The sequence below is a fragment of the Dipodomys ordii genome, unplaced genomic scaffold (genome assembly GCF_000151885.1).
Source record: "Dipodomys ordii isolate 6190 unplaced genomic scaffold, Dord_2.0 Scaffold70, whole genome shotgun sequence".
Taxonomy (NCBI): Eukaryota; Metazoa; Chordata; class Mammalia; order Rodentia; family Heteromyidae; genus Dipodomys; species Dipodomys ordii.
Genome location: NW_012267286.1, coordinates 6072742 through 6096441, shown reverse-complemented (window position 1 = coordinate 6096441; position 23700 = coordinate 6072742). Strand labels below are relative to the sequence as shown.

General features: G+C 44.8%; 1 protein-coding gene across 1 annotated transcript in view; it reads left to right on the top strand.

Annotated features, from left to right (window-relative positions):
• The first annotated feature begins 9336 nt into the window (after positions 1-9336).
• Positions 9337-23700, top strand: part of Ccdc109b (coiled-coil domain containing 109B) — a 17108-nt gene continuing 2744 nt past the window's right edge. Inside the window, exons 1-7 of the mRNA XM_013023739.1 lie at positions 9337-9363; positions 9820-9895; positions 11167-11337; positions 18494-18598; positions 21367-21527; positions 22404-22607; positions 23362-23478. Of these exons, the coding sequence (XP_012879193.1) occupies positions 9337-9363; positions 9820-9895; positions 11167-11337; positions 18494-18598; positions 21367-21527; positions 22404-22607; positions 23362-23478 (861 nt within the window). The remainder of the gene's footprint in view (positions 9364-9819; positions 9896-11166; positions 11338-18493; positions 18599-21366; positions 21528-22403; positions 22608-23361; positions 23479-23700) is intronic.

The window sequence follows — 23700 nt, the reverse complement described above, 5'->3', positions numbered from 1 at the left end:
GGACTGAACCCAGGGCCTTGTGTGCGCCAGGCGGGTGCCCTTCCACTGGGCTAAACCCCTAGCCCCCTTTGAGTTGTTTTGATAGTGGGAGCGGTCTTGTCTTTTCTTGTTATGCAGTTGTTGATCTTTCTGTAAAAGCTTGGGGTTAGCAGGTTTGTTACGTGGTTTTGCCAGCAGCCCGCGCTGTGGTGCTAAGTCCTAGCCTTGCTGAGCTTGGCTGCTCTACCATCAGGTATGAAATTCCCCTCATATAGAATCCACGAAGATTCATTTAATTAGATTACACTGTTGGGTGAGACTATGCTCCTATTTAATTAGTGGAGTCTGAACTTGTGCCAGTGACTAAGCATTGTAAAACCTGTACTTGTTAGGCTTGTAATTATGGGTAAATATCAAAGGAGAGAAAGTGTATTACCTGAATGTACCTTTGGCAGTGAATAAGGAGGAAATATCTCTCTTAATATTTAGACCTGTTTCCTTAAAGCTATTAAAGAATAGACAAAGATCTTTCATGGATAGAATGGTGACCCTTAACATGGTTAATATTCTATTTTAGCATATTAATGTTTTTGGTTTTGAAACATCAACAAAACATTGTGGTCTATGTTTGCCACCTTGCTTTTCTGGAAACTTCCTACTGTTTCATACAACTGGCCATCTTAGTACAACATGACTTCCATTTAATTGGCTGAGCTAGGAATTTGGAATTGAATCTAGGATTGCCACCTCCGCTGGAAGCACTTGTAGGAGTGGAGTTGTATTTGGAGCTTGGAGCTGTTTGGGGGTGGTTATTTTCCTGACAAATGGATTGAGAAGCCATTTGTGGGGATGTTGATATACAGAAAGGAGGATGAACCCTGGGCCCACAGGACTTTCCAATCTCAGTACAGCACTGCTGTCTTCGATTCTAGCCCAGGCCCAAGGCTTAAGTGAACCTGTGAGCCATGGCCTCTGTCCTTAGAGTAGATTTCCATTCCTGTTGAAGGTAAGTTGGGTGCATGTATGTTCCTTCTATCCAGATGGCAAATCTGTATTCCTTTCATCTAGACACTAAGCCTATTTATATTTACCATCTATGATGCTAACGTTGATCCTTCAGATTTGAAAGAAAAATCACCAAATATCTTGGTAGAAAAATGGGCCAAAGACAAAACTGTGATCTCTAATGATTTTTTTTTTTTTGAGCCAGTCCTAGGGCTTCAACTTAGGCCTGGGCACTGTCCCTGAGCTTCTTTTGTGCAAGGCTAGCACTCTCCCACTTGAGCCACAGCACTATTTCTGGCATATTCTGTTTATGTGGTGCTGAGGAATCGAACCTAGGGCTTTGTGCATGTGAGGCAAGCACCCTACCACTAAGCCACATTTCCAGCCCCAAGACTGTGATATCAAAAGAGAATAAAAATGTGCCCACACATAGGAAAAAGCTCAATCTCTCAAAGAAATATTAAGAAAAAATTTAATGGGATAAAAAGGGAATATTCTCCCCTTTTCTTCATCTTGACAGAAAAAGGATAGTACTCCAAGCACGAAACATAGTCTGATATGGAAGCTTCTAGAATGCTGAGAGTTTGAAGTGATTTATAATTCATGGTCCCAACAGGAAACAGATGGCCACTCAGATTTGGAGAATTAGAGGCAAGTTTGTACACAAAGGCTTATTCGCAGAGGAATCGGGAGGGATGTGCAGTAGCCCAGGACTGATTTAGGGTGTGGGGTGGGTGAGAGGAGTTGTGGACACAGCCCTGCATCAAGCCAGACACGCAGAAAAGATGCCTTTGGATATTAACAGCCATTAAAACGGAAATTGCCAAACTCTCAGCGCCAGTGATGATGTCAGGGGCATAATGGAGCAAATTTCTCCCAAGTCAAGCTTATACATATTTTATATGTTTTAATATCAGCAGCTGCTGAATTCAGCACTCTTTTTCTTTGATTAATAATAATAATGTAGAATGATGGCTCCTACTCAGTGTGTATCAGATGCTGCCGAGCGCTCCGCTGTGAGGGTTACAGTGGGGTCCATTTGCATATTTTCTTCAGCAAAGAGCATTAAGGCACCTATGTGGTCTATTTGTAGTTACCTCACTCCAGTCCTGGGGGAAAGTGCTTGCTGCTCCGATCACCCGCGCACTGGCCAACTGATGCTGAAACCAAGGTTCAAATAGTCTCTAGAGACCCACACCCCCTCCGGTCTGCTTCGTTGTGGTGTGGGGTCTTTCTTTTTCTTTTTTGGTGTCAGTCACTGGGACTTGAACTCAGGGCCTAGCACTCTTGGCGCTCTTGCCTAGCCTTTTCTGCTTAAGGCTGACATTCTACCACTTGAATGCACTTCCCATCTTCAGCTTTTTGCTGGTTAGTTGAAAATGAGAGTCTCTTGGATTTGTCTGCCTGCACTGGCTTCAAATCATGATCTAAACCAAGAAAGAGCTTCCAAGCCCTGAGTTCAAGTCCCAGTACTGGAGGGGGAAAAAGAAAGGAAAAAGGGGGGCAGCGGGTCAGGGGGGGAAGGGCCTACAGGGATTCCAAGTTCCTCCTTGCAGCCAGAGTCATTTGCTCCTGACATCTTCCAAGACTGTAATTATGTACCATCTGCATTGGATCCACAAAGGCCCAGAGATGGGCAGGAACGTGTTCAGGGTCACATAGCTTAGGAGCATTTGAACCAGGTCCACCTGCTGCTCTTTTTCCTGCCTTCCGTGCCTCAGACAGGCAGCAGGTAAGAGCCAGTCTCCCCCTGAACCACCCGCCCCCCAGTCACACCACGAAGGCCCAGTGTCAGAGCAGACTCTGTGTGAGCTGTCTAGCCAGTGGATTAGTGGATACATGTCCAGGATACAAGTGGATACTTGTCCACGGGGCCCAAGCCACTGACTTATGCAGAAACGTGGGACTCCAGACAGGAGGTTCAAATAGGTGTGGCATCTGATAAACAAGAGATTACTTCTTCCTCTAGCTCAGTTTCTGATTTGCATGTAGTATCACCCCCAGGCGGCAGTGTGTGTGTGTGTGTGTGTGTGTGTGTGTGTGTGTGTGTGTGTGTGTGTATGGGGGGGCAGGGAAGGAGGGGAGGGAGTTGAGAAGCATAAAAAACCATCACTAAGATAAAATTCATGTTTTATTTATGAGAAATAAGACTGAAAGCTGGCATCCGTCTGAACAACAACATATTTAAACTAGTTTGGATTTTTAGTCCTACAATACCGTGAATATTTTTTCAGATCATTTAGCTCAATTACTCACTCCCTGGCACCCTATCGGATAAAAGAAGAAGTCAGAGCCAAAGTTCCATCTGTGTTCCGTTTCTCTGGCGTTCCCCCGTGCTCCCTCTCCAGATGTTGGAGGCTGTTCGTGTCAGGACTCCAGAGTGCTTGTCAACTTACTCCCAGCACCAATTATTGGCTAGGCCGCGCTTCACCTCACTGGAGGAGAAGAGCCTGAGGGAAGAGGTGGAGCGTGACTTAGGTAATAGCTGGGTCTTTCCATTTATAGTTCATGCCAGCCTCCTGGAGAAGAAGGCTGTCATGTCTTTCCCAAATTCAGCTGATCCCTCCGAATTTCTAAAATAGCGAAGACTTATTATGGGATACCACCAGATGCAATCTGTGTGGCGACTGGGCATTCCATAAAGCACATGCTACGTGATTTCTCCTGGGATGAAGCACACCTGTAATCCACAATCCCAGAGCAAAGAGGCCGGAGAATCTAGGGTTCAAGGCCAGCCTGAGTTATATATAGGCAGGCCCCAGGTCTAAAACAAGGCCTCATGGGTTGCTGAGCAGGGTGGCTCTGATGTGAGGGTTTCAGTCGCGTCCATTTACAATATTTTCTTCAAGAATGGGCATTAGGGCACCTAAGCGGCCCATTTGCCTGAGATTCCCACGGTTTTCCAAGAGAGATTTTGAAGGGCACCCAGGTACCAACTAGTTGTCAGCGTAGTAGACACTGACGTTGGAAAAGAGAGAAAGACAACTCCCTAAGTGGTCCCTGGAAGACAGGATGGCAGAGCTGGAAATGAGACTAGAGGGACAAGCAGGCAGGAGACAGACAGGTGTCCCAGATTGGACCCAGGCAGGGAAGGGCTGCCTTCACGTGCTGTGGCTCACACCGTTCCCCACCCCAGCTCTGTAACAGAACACACACTTACCCGCAGCATGCATTGTACTTTACACCTGCAAGGTGTTCTAGCGGGAGTGTACATCTCAGGAAAACTGGATCCATTTTAATTAGTTTTTCCTATTACCAATGAGGCCTATTTACCAAGGATTTGTTTGAGAGCTTCAAACTGAGACTTCTCATGAGCTCTTTTACTATGTGTATGTATGAGAGAGAGACAGACAGACAGATGGACAGAACCTATATCGCGCCGACTGGCTTTGCATTAATTCAAAATTCTCTTGCCTTGGCCTGAATGCTTGGATTACAGACATGCACCACCACATCCAGTAACTTCCTTGTGAAATACATACATTATACATATGTAAATAATAAGGAATAACTCTAATATAAATATAATTATAGATATATGTAAACATTTATATATAAATATATATACATATATATGTATGCATATATTCTTTCCATAATCAAGTGGTTGCTTTTATTTCATTGCCCAAAGATAATTGTAAGGGCTGCATATGGTATACACACCTGTGATATCAGCTGTGCTGAAGTACCACCGTTCAAGGTCAGCTTGGGCAAAGTTTGGGACCCTATCTCAAAAGCCAACTAAAAGCAAAAGTACTAGAATGTGGCTCAGGTTGGTAGAGTCCTTGCTTAGCAAGATGAGGCCCTGAGTTCTTTCTCTACGGATGCAAACTCATGAAATTATTTCAATATATCACTATACATTCTGCTATACAGAAGAGAGTCAATCGGCTGATTTCAAGCAAGAGTTGTGCCAGGCTAGGCTTGGCATTAGTTTTGGGGAAGCGGGGGAAGGTGCTTACATTTTAACTATGGCATGAAAAACTATGTCTTTAACATTTGTCTGTGTGTCTATGTGGTTTAAGACATCAAACTGTCTCTTCATTTGGGGAAAAAATAAAAAGGTAAAAGTAGAGACATTCATAACCAAAGGTATTGAAGCTCTGTGTTCAAAGAACAAAGTAAATATGGTGGCTCATGTGGCAGTCAAGTCAATGAAACTTGCAGTTTCCATTCTCACTCCCGGTCCATCCCTCCTCACTTTGACCCTGCTCTTTGATCTCTTGTCTGGATGTCTGCTAAGGTCTCTTGGGAGTTGTGGAAACAATCCAAATGGTTGCTTTATTAAGGGAACAAAGGAGGCCAGGATCTCCTAGCCGGGAGCCCACCTGGCAAGGGCCTTTGACCTGCAGTGTCAGACAGTGCAGGTGCAGGGCACCCACCCGAGTCAGTGCAAACTGGCTTTCATAGCACACTCTTGAGATACTGTGTTAGCTCCTTAATCCATGCATGAATGAAACTACTCAGTGAAGGCAGAGCCTCCCTGGCTGGTCACCTCTGACCCACTGATCTACCTTTTATCTCACAGTGAGGATTCAATTTCAACATGAGTTGTGGGGGGTTGGGGGTGGGGTAGCCACAGCAGAGCCTTTACTCTCCTTTTCCAAAGCTCAGTCTTTTTAACTCAGAAGCATGAAGTTTTCAAGAAGTCCAGGCCTTTATAGTGATACTGGAGGAAGCCAAGTAGAGAGTCTGTGGAGGTGGCTTGACCTCATCTCTGGGGGTCCTCTGAGTGATCGTGTGTGTGTGTGTGTGTGTGTCCTGAGTGATCGTGTGTGTGTGTGTGTGTCCTCTGAGTGATCATGTGTGTCCTCTGAGTGATCGTGTGTGTGTGTGCCCTGAGTGATCGTGTGTGTGTGTGTGTCCTCTGAGTGATCGTGTGTATGTGTGTGTCCTCTGAGTGATCGTGTGTGTGTGTGTGTGTGTGTCCTCTGAGTGATCGTGTGTGTGTGTGTCCTCTGAGTGATCGTGTGTGTGTGTGTGTCCTCTGAGTGATCGTGTGTGTGTGTGTGTCCTCTGAGTGATCATGTGTACGTGTGTGTGTGTGTCCTCTGAGTGATCGTGTGTGTGTGTCCTCTGAGTGATCATGTGTGTGTGTGTGTCCTCTGAGTGATCGTGTGTGTGTGTGTGTCCTCTGAGTGATCGTGTGTGTCCTCTGAGTGATCGTGTGTGTGTGTGTGTGTGTGTGTGTATGTCCTCTGAGTGATCATGTGTGTGTGTGTGTGTGTCCTCTGAGTGATCATGTGTGTGTGTGTCTGATTGTGTGTGTGTGTGTGTGTCCTCTGAGTGATCGTGTGTGTGTCCTCTGAGTGATCGTGTGTGTATGTGTGTGTGTCCTCTGAGTGATCGTGTGTGTGTGTGTGTGTGTGTGCGTGTGTGTGTGTCGTGGGGCTTGAACTCTGTCTGGGCACTGCCCCTGAGCCTCTTTGTGCTCAAGACTAGCACTCTGCCACTCTGAGCCACAGCTCCACTTCCAGTTTTTGAGTGGTTCCTTGGAGATAAGCTGCACAGGGACTTTTCTGCCCTGGCTGGCTTTGAACCATGATCCTCAGATCTCAGCGTCCTGAGTAGCTAGGATTACAGGCATGAGCCACTGGCACCCAGCCTCTGAATGATCACAGATGATTCTTGGTGATTCTCCAAGTCTGATTTTGTCAGTTCGCGTGGTGGGTGGCCCTAGTGAGAACTAGGTTCTCCTTGGGAAAATCTTAGACCCCTTTTAAAATAACACTAATAGGGCTGGGAAGGTGGCTCAGTGGTAGAGCACTTACCTTGCATGCATGAGGCCCTGGGTTCGATTCCTCAGCACCACAGAAAAAGAAAAAAGCTGGAAGTAGTGCTATGGCTCACGTGGTAGAGCGCTAGCCTTGGGCTCAAGAGCTGAGGGACAGTGCCCAGGCCCAGAGTTCAGGCTCCAAAACAAACAAAAACAAAAAAAAGCACTAATACATATTGCAGTCAGAAATGTTATCTGTTGTGAGGCCATGCTTTCCTAGTATTGAGGTATCACGGAGATGCGAATTGAATCATAAAGTTGTTTGTTGAACAGGACATCTAGGCTGTGATGAGCAATTCTGGTGGCTACTGCTTTTGTGTTATTTTTCAGATCTCTTTTTGCTTAGGTGACTTTGGACTGTGATCCTTCTACTTAAGCTTCCCACAGAGCTGAGATTACAGGCATGCACCAGTTCCTCTTACATGCACCCACTTCCAAATGGTTAAGATAGAAGGTCTCACCGACTTGTATTGGCAAAAATTGTCATCCTCCTAATCTCTGCCTCCCAGTAGCTGGAACTTAACAGGCATGAGCCCCACCTAGCAAAAACAATTTTCTTTTGTCATGTTGGGGACCAAATGGGACCTTGTGCATTTTAAGTAAGCATGCTTAATCACCAAGCTACATCTCTGGTCGTTTGAAAACAACCTTAATGGATGCATAATCATACTTTATACATTCATAATTTATTTAACCCTCCAACTATTATTGGACGGTTGGATTGTTCCCAGCTTTTTCCTGTTATAAATAATGTTACAGTTAAACCTCTTTGTAGAGGTAAAATCGAATTAGATATTTATTAAGCCCATAATAAGGAGTAGGCAGGGATTTTTCCTCCCCCTCCTCTTTATTTTTTTTAATCTGTTTTTAATACTTTAGATCAAGATGCTCTCGACTGTTTGGGGAGGATCAGGAAGGACAGTGGCTTGCTGTCATTTCTGGGAATAGCCCGGGTCATCCTGTGTTCACGTGTTGCTTGGCGCTCTGTGTCTCATGTGTCTCGGGACCTTCGGTTGTGACATGCGTTTGCTGTATCTCTTATCTCCAATGGGGGCCGCACCAGGCCATCTGCTTTCTGTTCCCGCGTCCTCTTTGGCAGCACGGGGACTGGGGAGTTCACTGAGTCTCTGGACTTTATGTACCCTGGAAGAGCTATGGAACCGTCCCACTTTCCTAGCCCTGCCGCCATGTCTACACCTCTCCAGGGAGGGAAGAGAGGCACCATTTACCTGGCTCAGGAAACCTCCGATGGTTGGAGATATTTCTCATGAGTCCTGCAGCATTTGTCTCCTGTTGTCTGTGGCTCTTGCTCTTCTGTTGGCTTTTCTTCCTTCCTGTCTCAAGCCTCCCATTCTCTCTCCTCATCAGATCACCAACCAGCAAAACGACTCCCCAAAATGCAGCAGGGGTACTCACTAGACACTGTGTGTGTGGGGGGGGGGGGGAGAGAAGGGACAGAAGGGAAAAACTGGGAGAAAGCCTGACATTGTCTAAAAAGAAATGAACTCTTTACCAGACTTATGTAACTGGACCCTCTATGTGCATCATTAAATAAAAATTAAGTAGCCAGGGGCTGGGAAGGTGGCTCAGTGGTAGAGCGCTTGCCTTGCATGCCTGAGGCCCTGGGTTCGATTCCTCAGCACCACATAAGCAAAAAGAAAAAAGCCGGAAGTGGCGCTGTGGCTCAAGTGGTAGAGCGCTAGCCTTGAGCTGAAGAGCTGAGGGACAGTGCCCAGGCCCAGAGTTCAGGCCCCACGACTGGACCCAAAAAAAAAAAAATTAAGTAGCCAGGTGCTGGTGGCTCATGCCTGTAATCCTAGCTACTCAGGAGGCTGAGATCTGAAGATCACAGTTCAAAGTCTGTGAGCCTCTTACCTCCAATAAACCCCTAGAAAATCGGAAGTGGTACTGTGACTCAAGTGGTAGAGCACTCACTTTTGCTGAAGAGCGCAGGGCCAGCACCCAGGCCCAGAGTTCAAGCCCGACGACCGACAAAAAAAAAAAAAAAAATTAAGCCGGGCACTGGTGGCTCACGCCTGTAATCCTAGCTACTTAGGAGGCTGAGATCTGAGGATCTCGGTTCCAAAAAGTCCTTGAGACTCTTATCTCCATAAAACCGGAAGCGGTGCTGTGTCTCAAGTGATAGAGTGCTTGCCTTGAGCTGAAGAGCTCCCCTTACCACTGGAGCCAGAGCCACATCCAGTTTTCTGGTGGTTAATTGGAGATACAAGTCTCAAGAACTTTCCTTCCCGGCTGGTTTTGAACCGAGATCCTCAGATCTCAGCCCCTCCTGAATACTAGGATTACAGGCATGAGCCACCAGTGCCTGGCTATGTAAATCATTTTTATAATAACAATGTTCTTTAAAACTATTCTTCAATTTTTATCTTAGGCTTGCTTTCAGGGGAGACACAAACTAAGACTTAGGTAGCAATTTTAGCTTTTTGTTTGTTTATGGTATGTCTGATACACTGTCATCCTCACACCCCACTTTGAGAATCCTGTCCCATTGATACTGCTACAGCATACAGAGTGGCAGGCAAGCAAATGGCCAGAAAGGTTCAGTGTGTTTCTGAATGGCCCCACCCCAGCGTAGATGGGAGGTTTGCTTTTCATCATGCTTGTCATACAAGGTTTAAAAAGAATCTTCTGGCCAGGCATTTGTGGCTCATGCCTGTTCATAGCTACTGAAGAAGCTGAGACATGGAGGATCATGGTTCAAGGCCAGTCTGGGCAGAACAGTCTATGAGACTCCATCTCCAGTTAACTAGCAAAAAGCTGGACTGGAGGCATGGCTCAGGCAGCAGAACACCAGCTGAGCAAGCAAGCCCAGCAAGTGTAAAGACTTTTGCATTCAAACAAGAGGGAATCTTCTTTATTTCAGATCTCCTGCTTTTTTTTTTTTAATTCTTAAAGAAATAATCATGGAAGTGGCACTGTGGCTCAAGTGGTAGAGTGCTAGTCTTGAGTTAGAGCTCAGGGACAGCACCCCGACCAAGAGTTCAAGCCCCATGACTGACCAAAAAAAGAAAATAAAGAAATCATCATATTTCTTGCAGATTTTGTGTGTGAGGCTGTGTGGAAATCCAGAATTCGCCCAATCACACCGTTATGGGACAGTGGCGCCACCTGATGGTAAGCATCCGATCACTTCTTTGCTTCCGGTGCCAACTGGTGATTTCTGTTCTTCTAAAGAAAGTGGAGGGCTGGGAAGGTGGCTCAGTGGAAGAGCGCTTGCCTTGCATGCCTGAGGCCCTGGGTTCGGTTCCCCAGCACTACATAAGCAAAAAGAAAAAAAAGCCGGAAGTGGCACTGTGGCTCAAGTGGTAGAGCGCTAGCCTTGAGCTGAAGAGCTGAGGGACAGCGCCCAGGCCCAGAGTTCAGGCCCCACAACCGGACCCAAAAAAAAAAAAAGAAAAAAGAAAATGGAACCGGGAAGCTGGAGCAAAACAGACTTGGCTCTCCCTCCCTCTCTCCTATCCTCCCTTCTTCCCTCTCTCATTCTTCCCTCCTTCCTCCCCCACATACTCCGCCTCCTACTGGGGTGTCTCCCCTCCCTGCCTCCCTGCCTCTATTTTACTTTAATTCTTGTGGTGTCAGTCCTGGGGCTTGAACTCAGGGCCTAGCACTGTCCCTGAGCTTTTTTTTTTTTTTCCTCTCAAGGTTGTACCATTTGAGCACCACTTCTGGCTTTTTCTGGGAGGAGAGAGGGGGTATGTGTAGTTTAGTGGAGATAAGAGTCTCATCGACTGTCCTGACCTGGCTGGCTTTGCACCATGATCCTCAGATCTCAGCCTCCCGAATACCCAGGATTACAGGCGTAGGCCACTAGCACCAGGCTTCCTTCTCCTCTAATATCTCTAGTTAGTGAGTCTTTTGGCACATGGCCGCCCCAGTAGCTAGAGATGAGTAAGATAGTTTCTCCTTCACGCACTCAGTGCTTACCGTGAGAGCTGTGGCAGAAACATAGCACCGTGTGGTACAGGCTACTGCGCCATGCTGAGCAGTACCAGCGCCGGATGAGCCTAGGAAGTTTGGACAGGAATTCAGAGACAGGAGTTTCATGTGTAAGGGCTCCTTTTAGAATTCTTGTGTTTTTTTAAAAAAATAGTCTTCTTATAAAGGTGATCTACAGAGGGATTATGGTTACATAAGACAGACAATGAGTACATTTCTTTTGTAACTGCCCCTCTTTCCTCACCCTCTCTGTTTCCCCTCCCATTTCTTCCCCCCCCCACAACAAGTTGTGTAGTTTATTTTCCACACAGTGTCAAGTGAGTGCCACTGCTACATTTGTTGACCCCCAATCCCACCATTTTTGTGCAGAATCCTTGTGGTTTAAAGGCTTTTTTTTTTAAAGCATATGTTTATCACAGCTATGTCGTTTCTCTTTTTTGTCTTACTAGAAATAACAGTGAGTTATAGACATGGCTTTCCCGTGATCACGCTCACCTTGCCATCCAGAAGAGAGCGCTGTCAGTTTGTGATCAAGCCCATGCTGTCCACCGTGGCCTCCTTCCTTCGGGATGTGCAGAACGAAGACAAAGGGGTCAAAGAAGTGGCTGTTCTCACAGCAGGTACAGAGGCATGCACTGCACCGCTGTCCCGGCCTCCTCTGCCTCCTGGACCTGGTGTTGGTTCTTTTCCAGAAAGAGTTTCATTCTGTAAATCATTATAGAATAGTTCATTGGCCTTTCTTGAGTTCCTTTTTACACATCAGTGTGATTTTTAAAAAGGATAACCACATTGAATACAAAATGGATGAAATGTAAGTTCAGTTACTTGCTCCCCCAACTTAGAAATACTTTGTGGTGGGGCTGGGAAGGTGGCTCAGTGGTAGAGCGCTTGCCTTGCATGCCTGAGGCCCTGGGTTCGATTCCTCAGCACCACATAAGCAAAAAAGAAAAAAGCCGGAAGTGGCACCGTGGTTCAAGTGGTAGAGCGCTAGCCTTGAGCTGAAGAGCTGAGGGACAGCACCCAGGCCCAGAGTTCAGGCTCCACGACTGGACCCCCCCCCCAAAAAAGAAATACTTTGTGGTTCTCCCCCCCTCCCCACCCCCTCCGTATCAACATTAAGGTGTAATTTGCAGAAAAATTGGAGTAACTAGGAAATGAAGTATAGGCCATTGGTTTAAACAGCTAGTAATTAAATGCACACATAGTGCATTTATTTTGTCATGCAGAAATGGTAGTCTAGTATGTTTTGACAGAATATATATATATATTCAAGAATATATACATTTGCTATAAACACACATATTAACACATATATTTCACACACACACACATATGAAGGTACACACACACACACACACACACACACGTATCCCAACAGAGGTGACTGGCTTGGCACCAGTGGTTCATGCCTATAATCATAGTTACTTAGGAGGATGAGATCCAGAGGACTGTGTCTGAAGCCAGCCCAGGCAGAAAAACCCAGGAGTTTCTATTTCCAGTTACCCAGCAAAGAGCAGGACTCAAGTGGTAGAGTGCCAGCTAACAAGACAACCAAGCAAGAGCTCTGGTCCCTGAGTTCAAGCCCCATCCATGCTGAGAGGTGATTAATAATTTAGACATATTAATTATTACCCATTGAGGATATGACTTCTCTCTTACCATGGCCTGAAATGGTCTTAAACCAGTCGCCCCTAAAATAGAATGAAGAATTATTCACTACAGGCCAGCATGCAGAGGGGGCTACCTGATACAAATTAATAAGTTTACATTGCCATTTTCATGTAATTTATTTTTATTTGTTTAATTGTTAAAATACAGAGGGGTTACAATTACATGGGTAAGCTAATGAGCACATTTCTTATCAAGCATTGTAGCCTCCTCCTTTGTTTTCCCTTCCCAGCCCTTCGTATGCCCTCCACCCCATCCCCCCCACCAAAGTTGTAAAGTTCGTTTTTCGACTTAATGACTTGTACATCTCATTGTTGTAATAGGTCCTCCTGTATCCCTGTTTAAACAATTTGTTTTTTCCCTTCCCCTCCACATATACCAACATCATATATAGTGAAAGCAGGGGTTATACCATTGGGGAGGGATATACAAGGCAACAAAGACATAATCTTATAAATATTTCATGTAATATTAAATGTACAGTATCAACTTAAAATGATGACTTAATGATTCCTGTTGCAGTTTTGAAAATATTTTTCTTGTTTAGAACCAATTTCAGGATAGATACAGAAACTGGAAAGTGGAGATGAAAGAATTTGTTCATCCAACAAATACTTCTTGAGCATCTAACACATGCCAGGCCCCTCCCTAAATACTAGAGATGACCAAGGAACAAAGCAGTTACAGTTTCCTGCCTTCATGGAGCCTCATAAGAGAACACAACAAATAAAAAGTAATAAGTAGCCAGGTGCTGGTGGTGGCTCATGCCTGTAATCTTAGCTACTTAGGAGGCTCTAAGGAAAATGGGTTGAAGCCAGCCCAAGCATGAAAGTCCATGAGACTCTTATTTCTCATTAACAACCAGAAAACCAGAAGTGGAGCTGTGGCTCAAAGTGGTATGAGTGTTAGTGTTGAGCACAAAAGCTCAGGGACAGTGCCAGACCCTGAGTTCAAGCCCATGACCAAAAAAAAGAGAAAGCCATTAAGTCATACATTGAGTGTTTTCTAGAGAAAGCAAGCAGGTAAGCACTAGGAAAGAGTAGGTATGTTCACAGAAAGTATTTGTTAAATGACTGAAATAAAGGAGGTTCACGGGCACCCTGCTTTTTCCAAAAGAGTAAACAGCTTTGCTGACATACAACACAAAGCAAGAGACAAGATAAGTCAGAGAGACTTTTCTGTAAGATTTCAAGAAAACCATGTGGTTAGTCCAATGGGGAATCATTTCAGGGAAGATCTTTTCCTAAGAACTGACATTAATTAATTCCATTTTGTTGAAGGCTTAAGCAGATACTTGCCAAAGAGTATATGAAAAATTTAGCCAGATAGCTGCTTTACAGTGTTTCCTGTCCATTTTTGCTGTCATACATTTGTATAAAGGATAATGTTTTTCCACCATATTTACTTGATTTCATTTCTTTTTATTATGTTTTCTTTTTGTGCCAGTACTCAGGCTTGACCTCAGCGCCTCATGCTTTGGCTTAGATGCTTTGCTCAAGGCTGGTGCTCTACTACTTGAACCATGCCTCCACTTCTGGCTTTTTGTTGGGTAATTGGAGTCTCACAGACTTTTCAGCATGGATGGGCTTCTAACCTGGATTCTCACATCTCTTCCTCCTGGGAGGCTAGAACTGTAGGCATGAACCTCCAGTGACCAGCACCTGCTTTCTTCTTCTTTCTATTTTCTTCTTCCTTTTTTTTTTTTCCCCCTGGTTATGGGGCTTGAACTCTGGGCCTGGGCGCTGTCCCTCAGCTCTTCAGCTCAAGGCTAGTGTTCTACCCACTTGAGCCACAGAGCCACTTCAGTTTTCTGGTGGTTTACTGGAGATATCAGTATTACAGACTTTACTGCCCGGGCTGGTTTTGAACTGTGATCCTCAGATCTCAGCCTCCTGAGCAGCTAGGATTACAAGTGTGAGCCACTGGTGCTGGGCACCTGCTTTCTTCTTATAGTGATATTTTAACAAGCTCATTTGAAGTCATTTCTACATAAGTTTTAAATAGCATGTGGAGAGTTAGATAAAATGGTTTTTGTTGTTGTTTCCATTTCCATTTTGATAAATATTATTTTGTCTGATCAGTACACATAGGCATTTCACTTTGTGTTCCTCTCTTAAGCATTTCCTCCTTTGGTCTGTGTGTGACTGTCTAAAGTCCTGTATAATTTATCATGTCCTGGGGCTGGGAAGGTGGCTCAGTGGTAGAGTGCTTGTCTTGCATGCATGAGGCTCTGGGTTCGATTCCTAAGCACCACATAAGCAGAAAAAGCCGGAAATTACACCGTGGCTCAAGTGGCAGAGCGCTCGCCTTGAGCTGAAGAGCTGAGGGACAGCGCCCAGGCCCAGAGTTCAGGCCCCATGACTGATATAAAAAAAAAATTATCATGTCCCAGTGTATTTTAGATCTAGCTTCTGCATATAAGAGAAAACAAGCCATTTGTCTGAGCTTGGCTTAGCTCATTTAACATGATTTGTTCTCAGTCCATCCATTCCCTGTAAATTATATAAAATATTAGTCTTTCTACTGGCTGTGTAAAATTCCATTGTGTATAGGTATCACATTTATTTTTCTCATCCTGGGATTTGAATCTGGGCCTGGGTGCTATACCTGAGTAACTTCTGCTTAAGGCTAAGCACTCTACTACTTTGAGCTACAGCACCACTTCCAGATTTTGAGTGGCTAACTGGAGATAAGAGTCATACCAGGACTTTTCTGCCTGGGTAGACTTTGAACCATGATGCCTAGATAGCCTGAGTAGCTGGGATTACAGGTGTGAGCTAATTGCCCCCAGCTTTTTTAAGAGACTGCAGGCACTGACTGCTCACACCTGTAATCCTAGCTACCTAGGAGGCTAAGACCTGAGGATTATGGTTCAAGGCCTGTCTAGGCAGAAAGGTCCTGGTGAGACTCTTATCTCCAGTTAATCACTCAAAATCTGGAAGTGGCACTGTGGCTCAAAGTGGTAGAGTGCTTAGCCTTGAGCAATAAAGAGCTTAGGGACAGCACCCAGACCCTGAGTTCAAGCCCCATGAGAGAGAGAGAGAGTTAGAGAGAGAGAGAGAGAGAGAGAGACTCTGTGAGTGAAATTTGCTTGGGCTCAAAAGTATTCTGAGCAGTCACAGTTTTGCTCACTGTGTGGGTTGAATTGTTTGGCAATTCCTGGGGAAGTGATCTCACCCCAGATGATGGGCAGGAACCCAAACAGCCAGAGTCTAGCGTCAGAGCCAGGTGCAGACTAGACATGCTGCCTTCTAGAACAAAAGATCCATGGAGAGCCAGGTGGCAACAGCAGCTGGGTTCTTCCTGACCTCAGGAGCCATGTTCCCAGGCACACACCACAGCTGGAGAAGTTGGTTGAACCCCAGCTGAGCAAACACCTGGCTAGACAGAATACACAAAATACACAGAACTCAGATGGAGAAAACCCCAACTGGTACTAGTTTTCTACTAAATATCCAGTGGCTTTGCCTTTTGTTATTGTTGGTGTGGGGCTTGAACTCAGGGCCTGGGCTCTGTCCCTGAGCTCTCTTGCTCAAGGCTAGCACTCTACCACTTTGAGCCACAGCTCCACTTCTGGTTTTCTGGTGGGCCATTGGTGCTGAGTCTTATGGACTTTACTGCCCCGGTTAGCTTTGAACTGTAACCCTCAGATCTCAGCCTCCTAAGTAGCTAGGATTACAAGCGTGAGCCACCAGCACTGGCTTGAATTTGCCTTCTTAACACCTGGGTTACTTTGTAGCTTTCTTCAAAACAAAAGCAAAACCAGAAGTGGGCTATATCAACCAAAAACCATGTTGCATTTAAAAAAGGTCTAAGAGATTTGTTTTCTCTCTTTTTATTACCCTTAAGTAGTTGTACGGAGAAGTTTCAATTCAACACTTCTGTCAGGGAGTGCATGCATCTTGATCAGTGTCACCCCTTCCTTCATTCTTTCCCATCTCTTCCAGCTCCTCCCATGCCCTCAATTTACTTAGGTCCATTTTCACATGTGTACATTGAATACTATGAATACATTCACCCACCCTTCCTCTCTCCATTCTTCTACCCTTTCCCCTTAACCTCACCTCCACCCTGACAACACACATTCCAGCTTCCTGGAACATGTATTTGTGTTGTTAAACTGTAAATTAGTTGTTCAAAGGAGTTACACGATTGGAACCCTCCCTGCACACACCGTACTTTAGTTATGTTGTGCATATGTACCTTTCTTCTTACATACATATATATTTATAATTTAGATCTAACTTCCACATATGAGAGAAAATATGCCTCTTTTGTCTCTCTAAGCCTGACTTAATTTTTTCCAGATTCATCCATTTCCCAGCAAATGACATAATCTTCCTGATGAGTAAAATTCCATTGTGTGTGTGTGTGTGTGTCACATTTTCTTAAGAAAGTGCTTTCTGAAATGTTCCTAGCTAAACCAAAACTCTTGAGACTGAGTCATTTAGATAAAAAGGCTAATTATCTTGTCCTGGGACAAGCTGCTACAACTCCCAGCAGCAGAGCTAGGTAGTAGCTAAGAGTGTTTTGCACTGAGAAACTGGCAGACAGCGTAAGTTGTTTGCATTGAATCTACATTGGCTGAGGGTAAGACACTACGACCAGGTGGTGAGTGGTGATGGAATTAAAGTGGAAAGTTCAGTGTACAGTCAGGAACAGAGAAGTCTTATTAGCAGCAGCTAATGGAGAATCATTCCCTTATTCCATCCTCTAGCTCCTGTAATTAAATTTAGTATAATGCAGAAATTTTTTTGTTTGTTGGTTGGTCTTGGGGCTTGAACTCTGGGCCCGAACACAGTCTCTGAGCTCTTCAGCTCAAGACTAGCTCTCTACCACTTGAGCCACAATGCCACTTCTAGTTTTCTGGTGGTTAATTGGAGATAAGAGTTTCCAGGACTTTCCTGCCCCAGCTGCCTTTCAACCATGATCCTCAGATCTCAGCCTCCTGAGTAGCTAGGATTACAGGCGTGAGCCACCAGCACCCGGCAGATTTTTTTTTTTTTAATCACTGGGATATTACAAGTTGCTATAGAAATCTCTCCTGCCTTTCCATGTCCATGAAATAAACCATACAAAATAGAAATTTACTTCTTAGGCTTAGTGATATTGATTAAAATCTTTTGAAAGTATCTTTATAGTGTACAAAGGGGTTATTAACTCTAAGCTATGTTCACTTTTATCTCTACCACTTCACTTCCTTTGGATTTTTTTTTTTCGTGGGGCTTGAACTCTGGGCCTGGGCACTGTCCCTCAGCTCTTCAGCTCAAGGCGAGTGCTCTACCACTTGAGCCACAGCGCCACTTCCGGTTATCTGGTGGTTTATTGGAGATAGGAGTCTCACAGTCTCTCCTGCCTGGGCTGGCTTTGAACCGAGATCCTCAGATCTCAGCTTCCTGAGTAGCTAGGATTACAGGCGTGAGCCACCAGTGCCCGGCTTTCCTTTGGATTTTTCAAACACTATGTATTCCAAAGCTAGGAAGTAGGTGAATCCGTGTACAAGCAGTGGTTATACTTTGAGGTGCTTTTCCGCTACTAGGATTTTTTTCCTGTGTGTGACTGTGTGTACACATACACGTGCCAGCAATCGGGCTTGATCTCAGGGCCTCATGCTCTTGCATTTTTTTTCCTCTCAAAGCTGGTGCTCTACCACTTGAGCCCACTCCACTTCTGACTTTTTGCTGATTAGTTGGAGATAAGGGTCCCAAGAGCTTTCCTGCCTAGGCGGGCTTCAAACCACAGTGCTCACATCCCATCCTCCTGAGGAGGATTATAGGCATGAGTCATTATAGCCAGTGAAAAGCTGATTTTGTTTATCTTACAGGCAATACTGGAATTTGAACTCAGGGCCTCACACTTGCTAAATGAGTACGTATCTATCTCTTGAGCCATGTTTCCAGCTTGGTTACTATAGTTTCTTACTGGAACTGTAATTCTCTTGATCTTAGTTTCCAGAGTAGCTAGGATCACAAGTGTGAGACTCCCCCCCCACCAATCCTCCCTCCCTCGCCCTGCGAGAGCTTGGGTTAGTTGGTAATTTTCTATGCGTTGGAAAGTGATCCTAATAATTTTAAAGCAAAGACATGTTTTCACACTGTTTTCTTTCAGATGGCAATGCTCTTCCAGCTTCAACTTCAATGGATGTTTTACTCATGGAAGATTTTAAACTTATCATTAACAAAGTAGCATATGAAGTACAATGTCCTAAGAAAGGTAAGAAATGCAGCTCTCCAACTGTGTTAACTTTCATGTTTAGCTGCAGGGCTTTTGCAGGGCCCAAAGCAGGCGTAGTTGAGACCTGATCACAGAAGTATTCCACAATGCCCCTTTTCTCCTGCGGGAAGCAGGAGGAAGGTTTCTCTTAGTTTTTGTTTTATACTTCTCCTAGAGTTCATTTTGCTAAATATTATATGATCAGAGGCACATAAGCATTGAGCTTTTGTGTTCCTCTAAGAGTATCCCCTCCTTTGGTCTTACTGTGTGTGAATCCTAGGGTCTTATATTTAACTATCATGTTCCAGTGTATATTAGACCTAGCTTCCACATATAAGAGAAAACAGGTGCTGTGTGTCTCTCTGAGCTTGGCTTACCTTGCTTAAAATGATTTGTTCTAGGTCCATCTATTTTCCTGCAAATGATATAATATTCTTCCTAATGGCTGTGTGAAGTTCCATAGGTCTCATATTTTTTGTATCCATCCATCGTAGGGTATCTGTGCTGTTTCTCTTAGTTTTTTGTTGTTGTTAGTGGTTGGTTTTTTTTGTTTGTTTGTTTGTTGTTGTTTTTTTTTTTTACCATGAACACTTGTAGAGGTAAAATTCACAAAACTGGTTGGGAATGTGGCTTAGTGGTAGAGTGCTTGCCTAGCATGCATGAAGCCCTGGGTTCGATTCCTCAGTACCACATACCCAGAAAAAGCTGGAAGTGGTGCTGTGAATCAAGTGTTAGGTAGAGTGCTAGCCTTGAACAAAAGAAGCTCAGGGAAGATGCCCAGGCCTTGAGTTCAAGCACCAGGACTGGCAAAATAAAATAAATACAAAACTGAGTGCTAATGGCTCATGCTTGTAGTCCTAGCTACTCAGGAGGCTGAGGTCTGAGGTTCGTGGAGTTAAAACAAAACACAAACTTGAATTGCCACATTGAGGATCCTAGTTCCTTGTGAAGTTCAAGTGTTCCTGTTCACACAGCAACCTTGCAGGTAGCTGCTGTGGGTATCTGTTCCAGTAAGTGGCAGTGCTCTGTAGCTACTGTTCTCTTCATTTGAAGGGGATGTAGTTTGCCTTCGGATCTTATTTCTCTTATAGGTCTGAGCTACGTTTTCCAGTTCTCTCAGCTTTTTGTTGGATGTCAGGAAGTGCTAAGGACTTCTAAGCTCCTTGGGGGTACCACATTAGAAACTGGAAGCCCTAGCTTCAATTTCAAGCTAGGCTTATGCATTCTAATCTGAAAGCCTTAAATCTGAAATGTTCCAAAATTCAACTTTCTGAAAACTCCACACCTGACCTCTTAGGATTTGTTGAAGGCAAACTAGAACAAATGCTATGGGGGCTGGGGATTGTAACTCAGGGATTAGAGTACACACCTAGTTTATACAATGTCCTGGGTTCATTCCTAACCACTGCAAAACCAACCAGCCAAGAAATATATAGGGACAGAAAAGGGGGTGAAGGTAAAAATCGATCTGCTTAATGGCAGCTTAAAAGATAAAAAAATAGCTGGGCTATTTTTAATCCTAGCTACTCAGGAGGCTGAGATCTGAGGATTGCAGCTCAAAGCCAGCCCAGACAGGAAAGTCCATGAAACTCTTATCTCCAATAAACCATTCAAAAAACTGGAAGTGGTGCTGTGACTCAAGTGGTTGAGTGCTAGTCTTGAGCTGAAGAGCTCAGGGATAGTGCCCAGGCCCAGAGTTCAAGTCTCACAACCAAAAAAAAAAAAAAAATGCCATCTGGGTGCCAGTGGCTCACATCTGTAATGCTGGCTACTCAGGAGGCTGAGATCTGAGGACTGTAGTTTGAAGCTAGTCTGGGCAGGAAAAATCTGTGAGACTCTTAACTCCAATTAAGCACCAAAAGCCAGAAGTAGAGCTGTGGCTCAAATGATAATGTGTTATTAGCCTTGAGAAAAAAACCCTCAGGGACAGAGCCCAGGCCCTAAGTTGAAGACCCAGGACCAGCACCAAACAAAGACAGAAAAAAGAAATCTAAGCCAGTAAGATTGTGCAGATGCCATTTCCAGGCTGTAAGGACCTAAAGTATTCTGTTCTAACTCCCTTGTTAAAAGAACCTACAAGTTCAGACCTTTTTTTTTTTTTTTTAAGTCGGTTGTAGGGCTTGAACTCGGCCTGCTCTTCAGCTCAAGGCGAGCGCTCTACCACTTGAGCCACAGCACCACTTCCAGTTTTCTGGTGGTTCACTGGAGATAAGAGTCTCATGGACTTTCCTGCCCAGGCTGGCTTTGAACTGTGATCCTCAGATTTCAGCCTCCTGAATAGTTAGGAATACAGGCCTGAGCCACTGGCGCCCTGCTCAGACTACTTTTCAAATGTGTTTTACCTTTATTTTTGTCTGTATACGCTCCACTGTCTCCTATGGATCCTGAAATAATTGTTGGAAAGATGGAGCTAGCTGAGCTCAGATTCACTCAGATCTGAGGTTAAACAAGCTCAGGATTCACTCAGATCTGAGGTTAAACGAGGAGAAATGGCCTGCCTTCTGGTCAACAGACACTCCCCTAATTTTCTCCCTTATCTACTGTTAAAGCAACAACACTCAGAAAAGACAAGGCTAACACTGAGTCTTAAGCTTGTCGCCATAACTGATCACTACAAATTGTCGTCATGGGCTCAGGAGCAGAGGCCAGGCCAACACAAGCATCCCCAGGATGCACTCGCGGGACAGGTACAGGAACTCTGATCGCGTTCTGCCTCCCCTGGAGAAGGCAGTGTGGTGACTGCATCTGCATCCCTGCTCTTTCCTCAGAAAAACCCGGTCATGAGCACGTGGCAGAGCTGGAAGATGTGAAATTTCTGGTCCACAGGCTGTTCACAGTCTTGCACTTAGAAGAGTTTCAGAAGAAGAGGGAGCACCATTTGTTGGAGAAAATCGACCTCCTGCAGGAGCAGCTGCGGCCCCTGGAGCAGGTGGGGCAGCTTCACAGTCGGGCCATTTTGAAAGTCATATTTCCCCGAGGACTCCTTACCTGAGCTGTTCCATGCCGTTCCCCCTCGCATCCTCCCGAGTCTGCGAGTTCAGTTCCCATGAGGAAGTGGGGCGACAGGGAAAATGGACCGCACACAGGGAGAGCTTAACTCACGTGAACTCAGGGGGTCTGACCCCAGAGCTGAGGGCATCTCTGTAAATGAGAAGCCCGGCAGAGATGCAGCAGGGAGTCATAGCTCACAGCCCAGGCTCTGCTCCCAAGAATTGGGGCTAGAAAGTTGCTCCAGTTCCTATGACCCCACACCCGTGAGTAATTCTGTGTCAATTCTTACCTTTTCCTTTGCTAGGCAGAGCTTTCCTGTTACCATAGGATATCCTGATAGCATGTCTATAATCCTAGCTACTCAGGAGGCTCAGATCTGAGGACCATGGTTCAAAGTTAACCAATCAAGCACTAGCCTTGAGCACAAAGAGCTCAGGGACAGTGCCCAGGCTCTGAGTTCAAACCCCATGATTGACAAAAACAGGAGGGTGGGGACGGGAGAGATGGGATCTACAAGTGGTACTGTTGGGTCAAAGAAAATAGACCTGTGATTCCAGTTCTCCAAGAATGACTTCTGAGTTGTTCATTAGATACTTTTCTATAGTATTTAGAGTGTTACTAAAATTTTTTCCAATAAACTGATTTGGAAATGAGTAAGCAGATTGTTTTTCTATATGCCTGATCTCTTTAAGCAACATTTTGAACCAAAGTATAACTTTGGTTGAACCACAGTGTGCACTGGTTCAAACGCTGCTTTTCTTCTTGCCCAAGTTGGTGTGCTTGTAACTTGAATTAATGGCTCTTCCTACCCCAGGTGAAAGCTAGTATCGAAGCTCAGTCGGAAGCCAGAACCAGCAGCCTCCTGTGGGCTGGCTTAGCGCTGCTCTCCGTGCAGGGTGGGGCTCTGGCCTGGCTCACCTGGTGGGTGTACTCCTGGGATATCATGGAGCCGGTCACATACTTCCTCACAGTTGCGAATTCCATGGTCTTTTTTGCATACTTTATAACCACGCGACAGGTGAGTACTTGGCAAAACCGGTAAGTGAGAATGTCTTTGTAAAGTCCACTTTATCCAAGTCAAGTGAGAAGCAATAAACCTTTTGATGTAGTTACTGCTGGCTGAGTTTCATAAAGTTGGTACCTTATTATTGTTGTCTATAAGGCTGAAGAGTTTTTACAGCACAGGGAAATCATATATAACTTAGATGGGTGAATCCATTGTGGCAAATTTGTCGTGTTTATGTTCCGTTTCATTATTCTAAGTAACATCAAAAGCCAGGTGTCTCACACAGAAAATTCTAGCTCTTCATGAAGTTGAGATCAGTGTTTGAAACCTGGCACTGAAAGCCAAGAGATTTTTACCTCCAATTAACCAGAAAAAATACAAAATAAAAAAAGATAAACAGAAGTGGAGGCATGGCTTGAATGGTAATGCTACCGCAAAAAAAAAAACCCAATGAGAGTGTGAGGCTGAGTTCAAGCCCCACTACTGACGTGCACGCGTGCATGTGTGCGTGTACACACACACACAACAATTTAACATTGAATTTGTGTTGCAAAACACCCTGTAACTTTAGCTCATGGATGTTTTGCCAGAAGAACCGTCATTTTTTTCTTTTCTTTCCATATGTACAATTTTCTTAGCTCAGCTTGCCTGCTCTTAGGAGTCGCTGATCTCAGAGAAAACTCAATGATCAACCTGTGCTGGCTTCTGCTCTGTGGATTGCCTTTCTCAGGCATTCAAATCATGTTGGATTCTTTTCTTGTTTTAGAATTACACTTACACATCCATGAGGAGTAGGCAGTTTCTTCAGTTCTTCCACAAGAAATCACAACAGAAGCATTTTGATGTGGAGAATTACAACAGGCTGAAAGAAGACCTGGCGAAGGTATCTTCCTGCGAACACATCTTACAGCTGGTTTTGTCTGGAACCAGAGCTTGGTGTGGGGAAATAAGGCAAAGGCTGGATCGTCCTGAAAGGTTTAAGCCTTGTATTTGTGTGTTTGGGGATTACTGAGCAAAGCGGTTGACATACCTCATAGTAGTTTCATAGCCTATTCTTACCATCTTTTGTACTCTGATATCACCATAGCTTTTTTTTTTTTTTGGT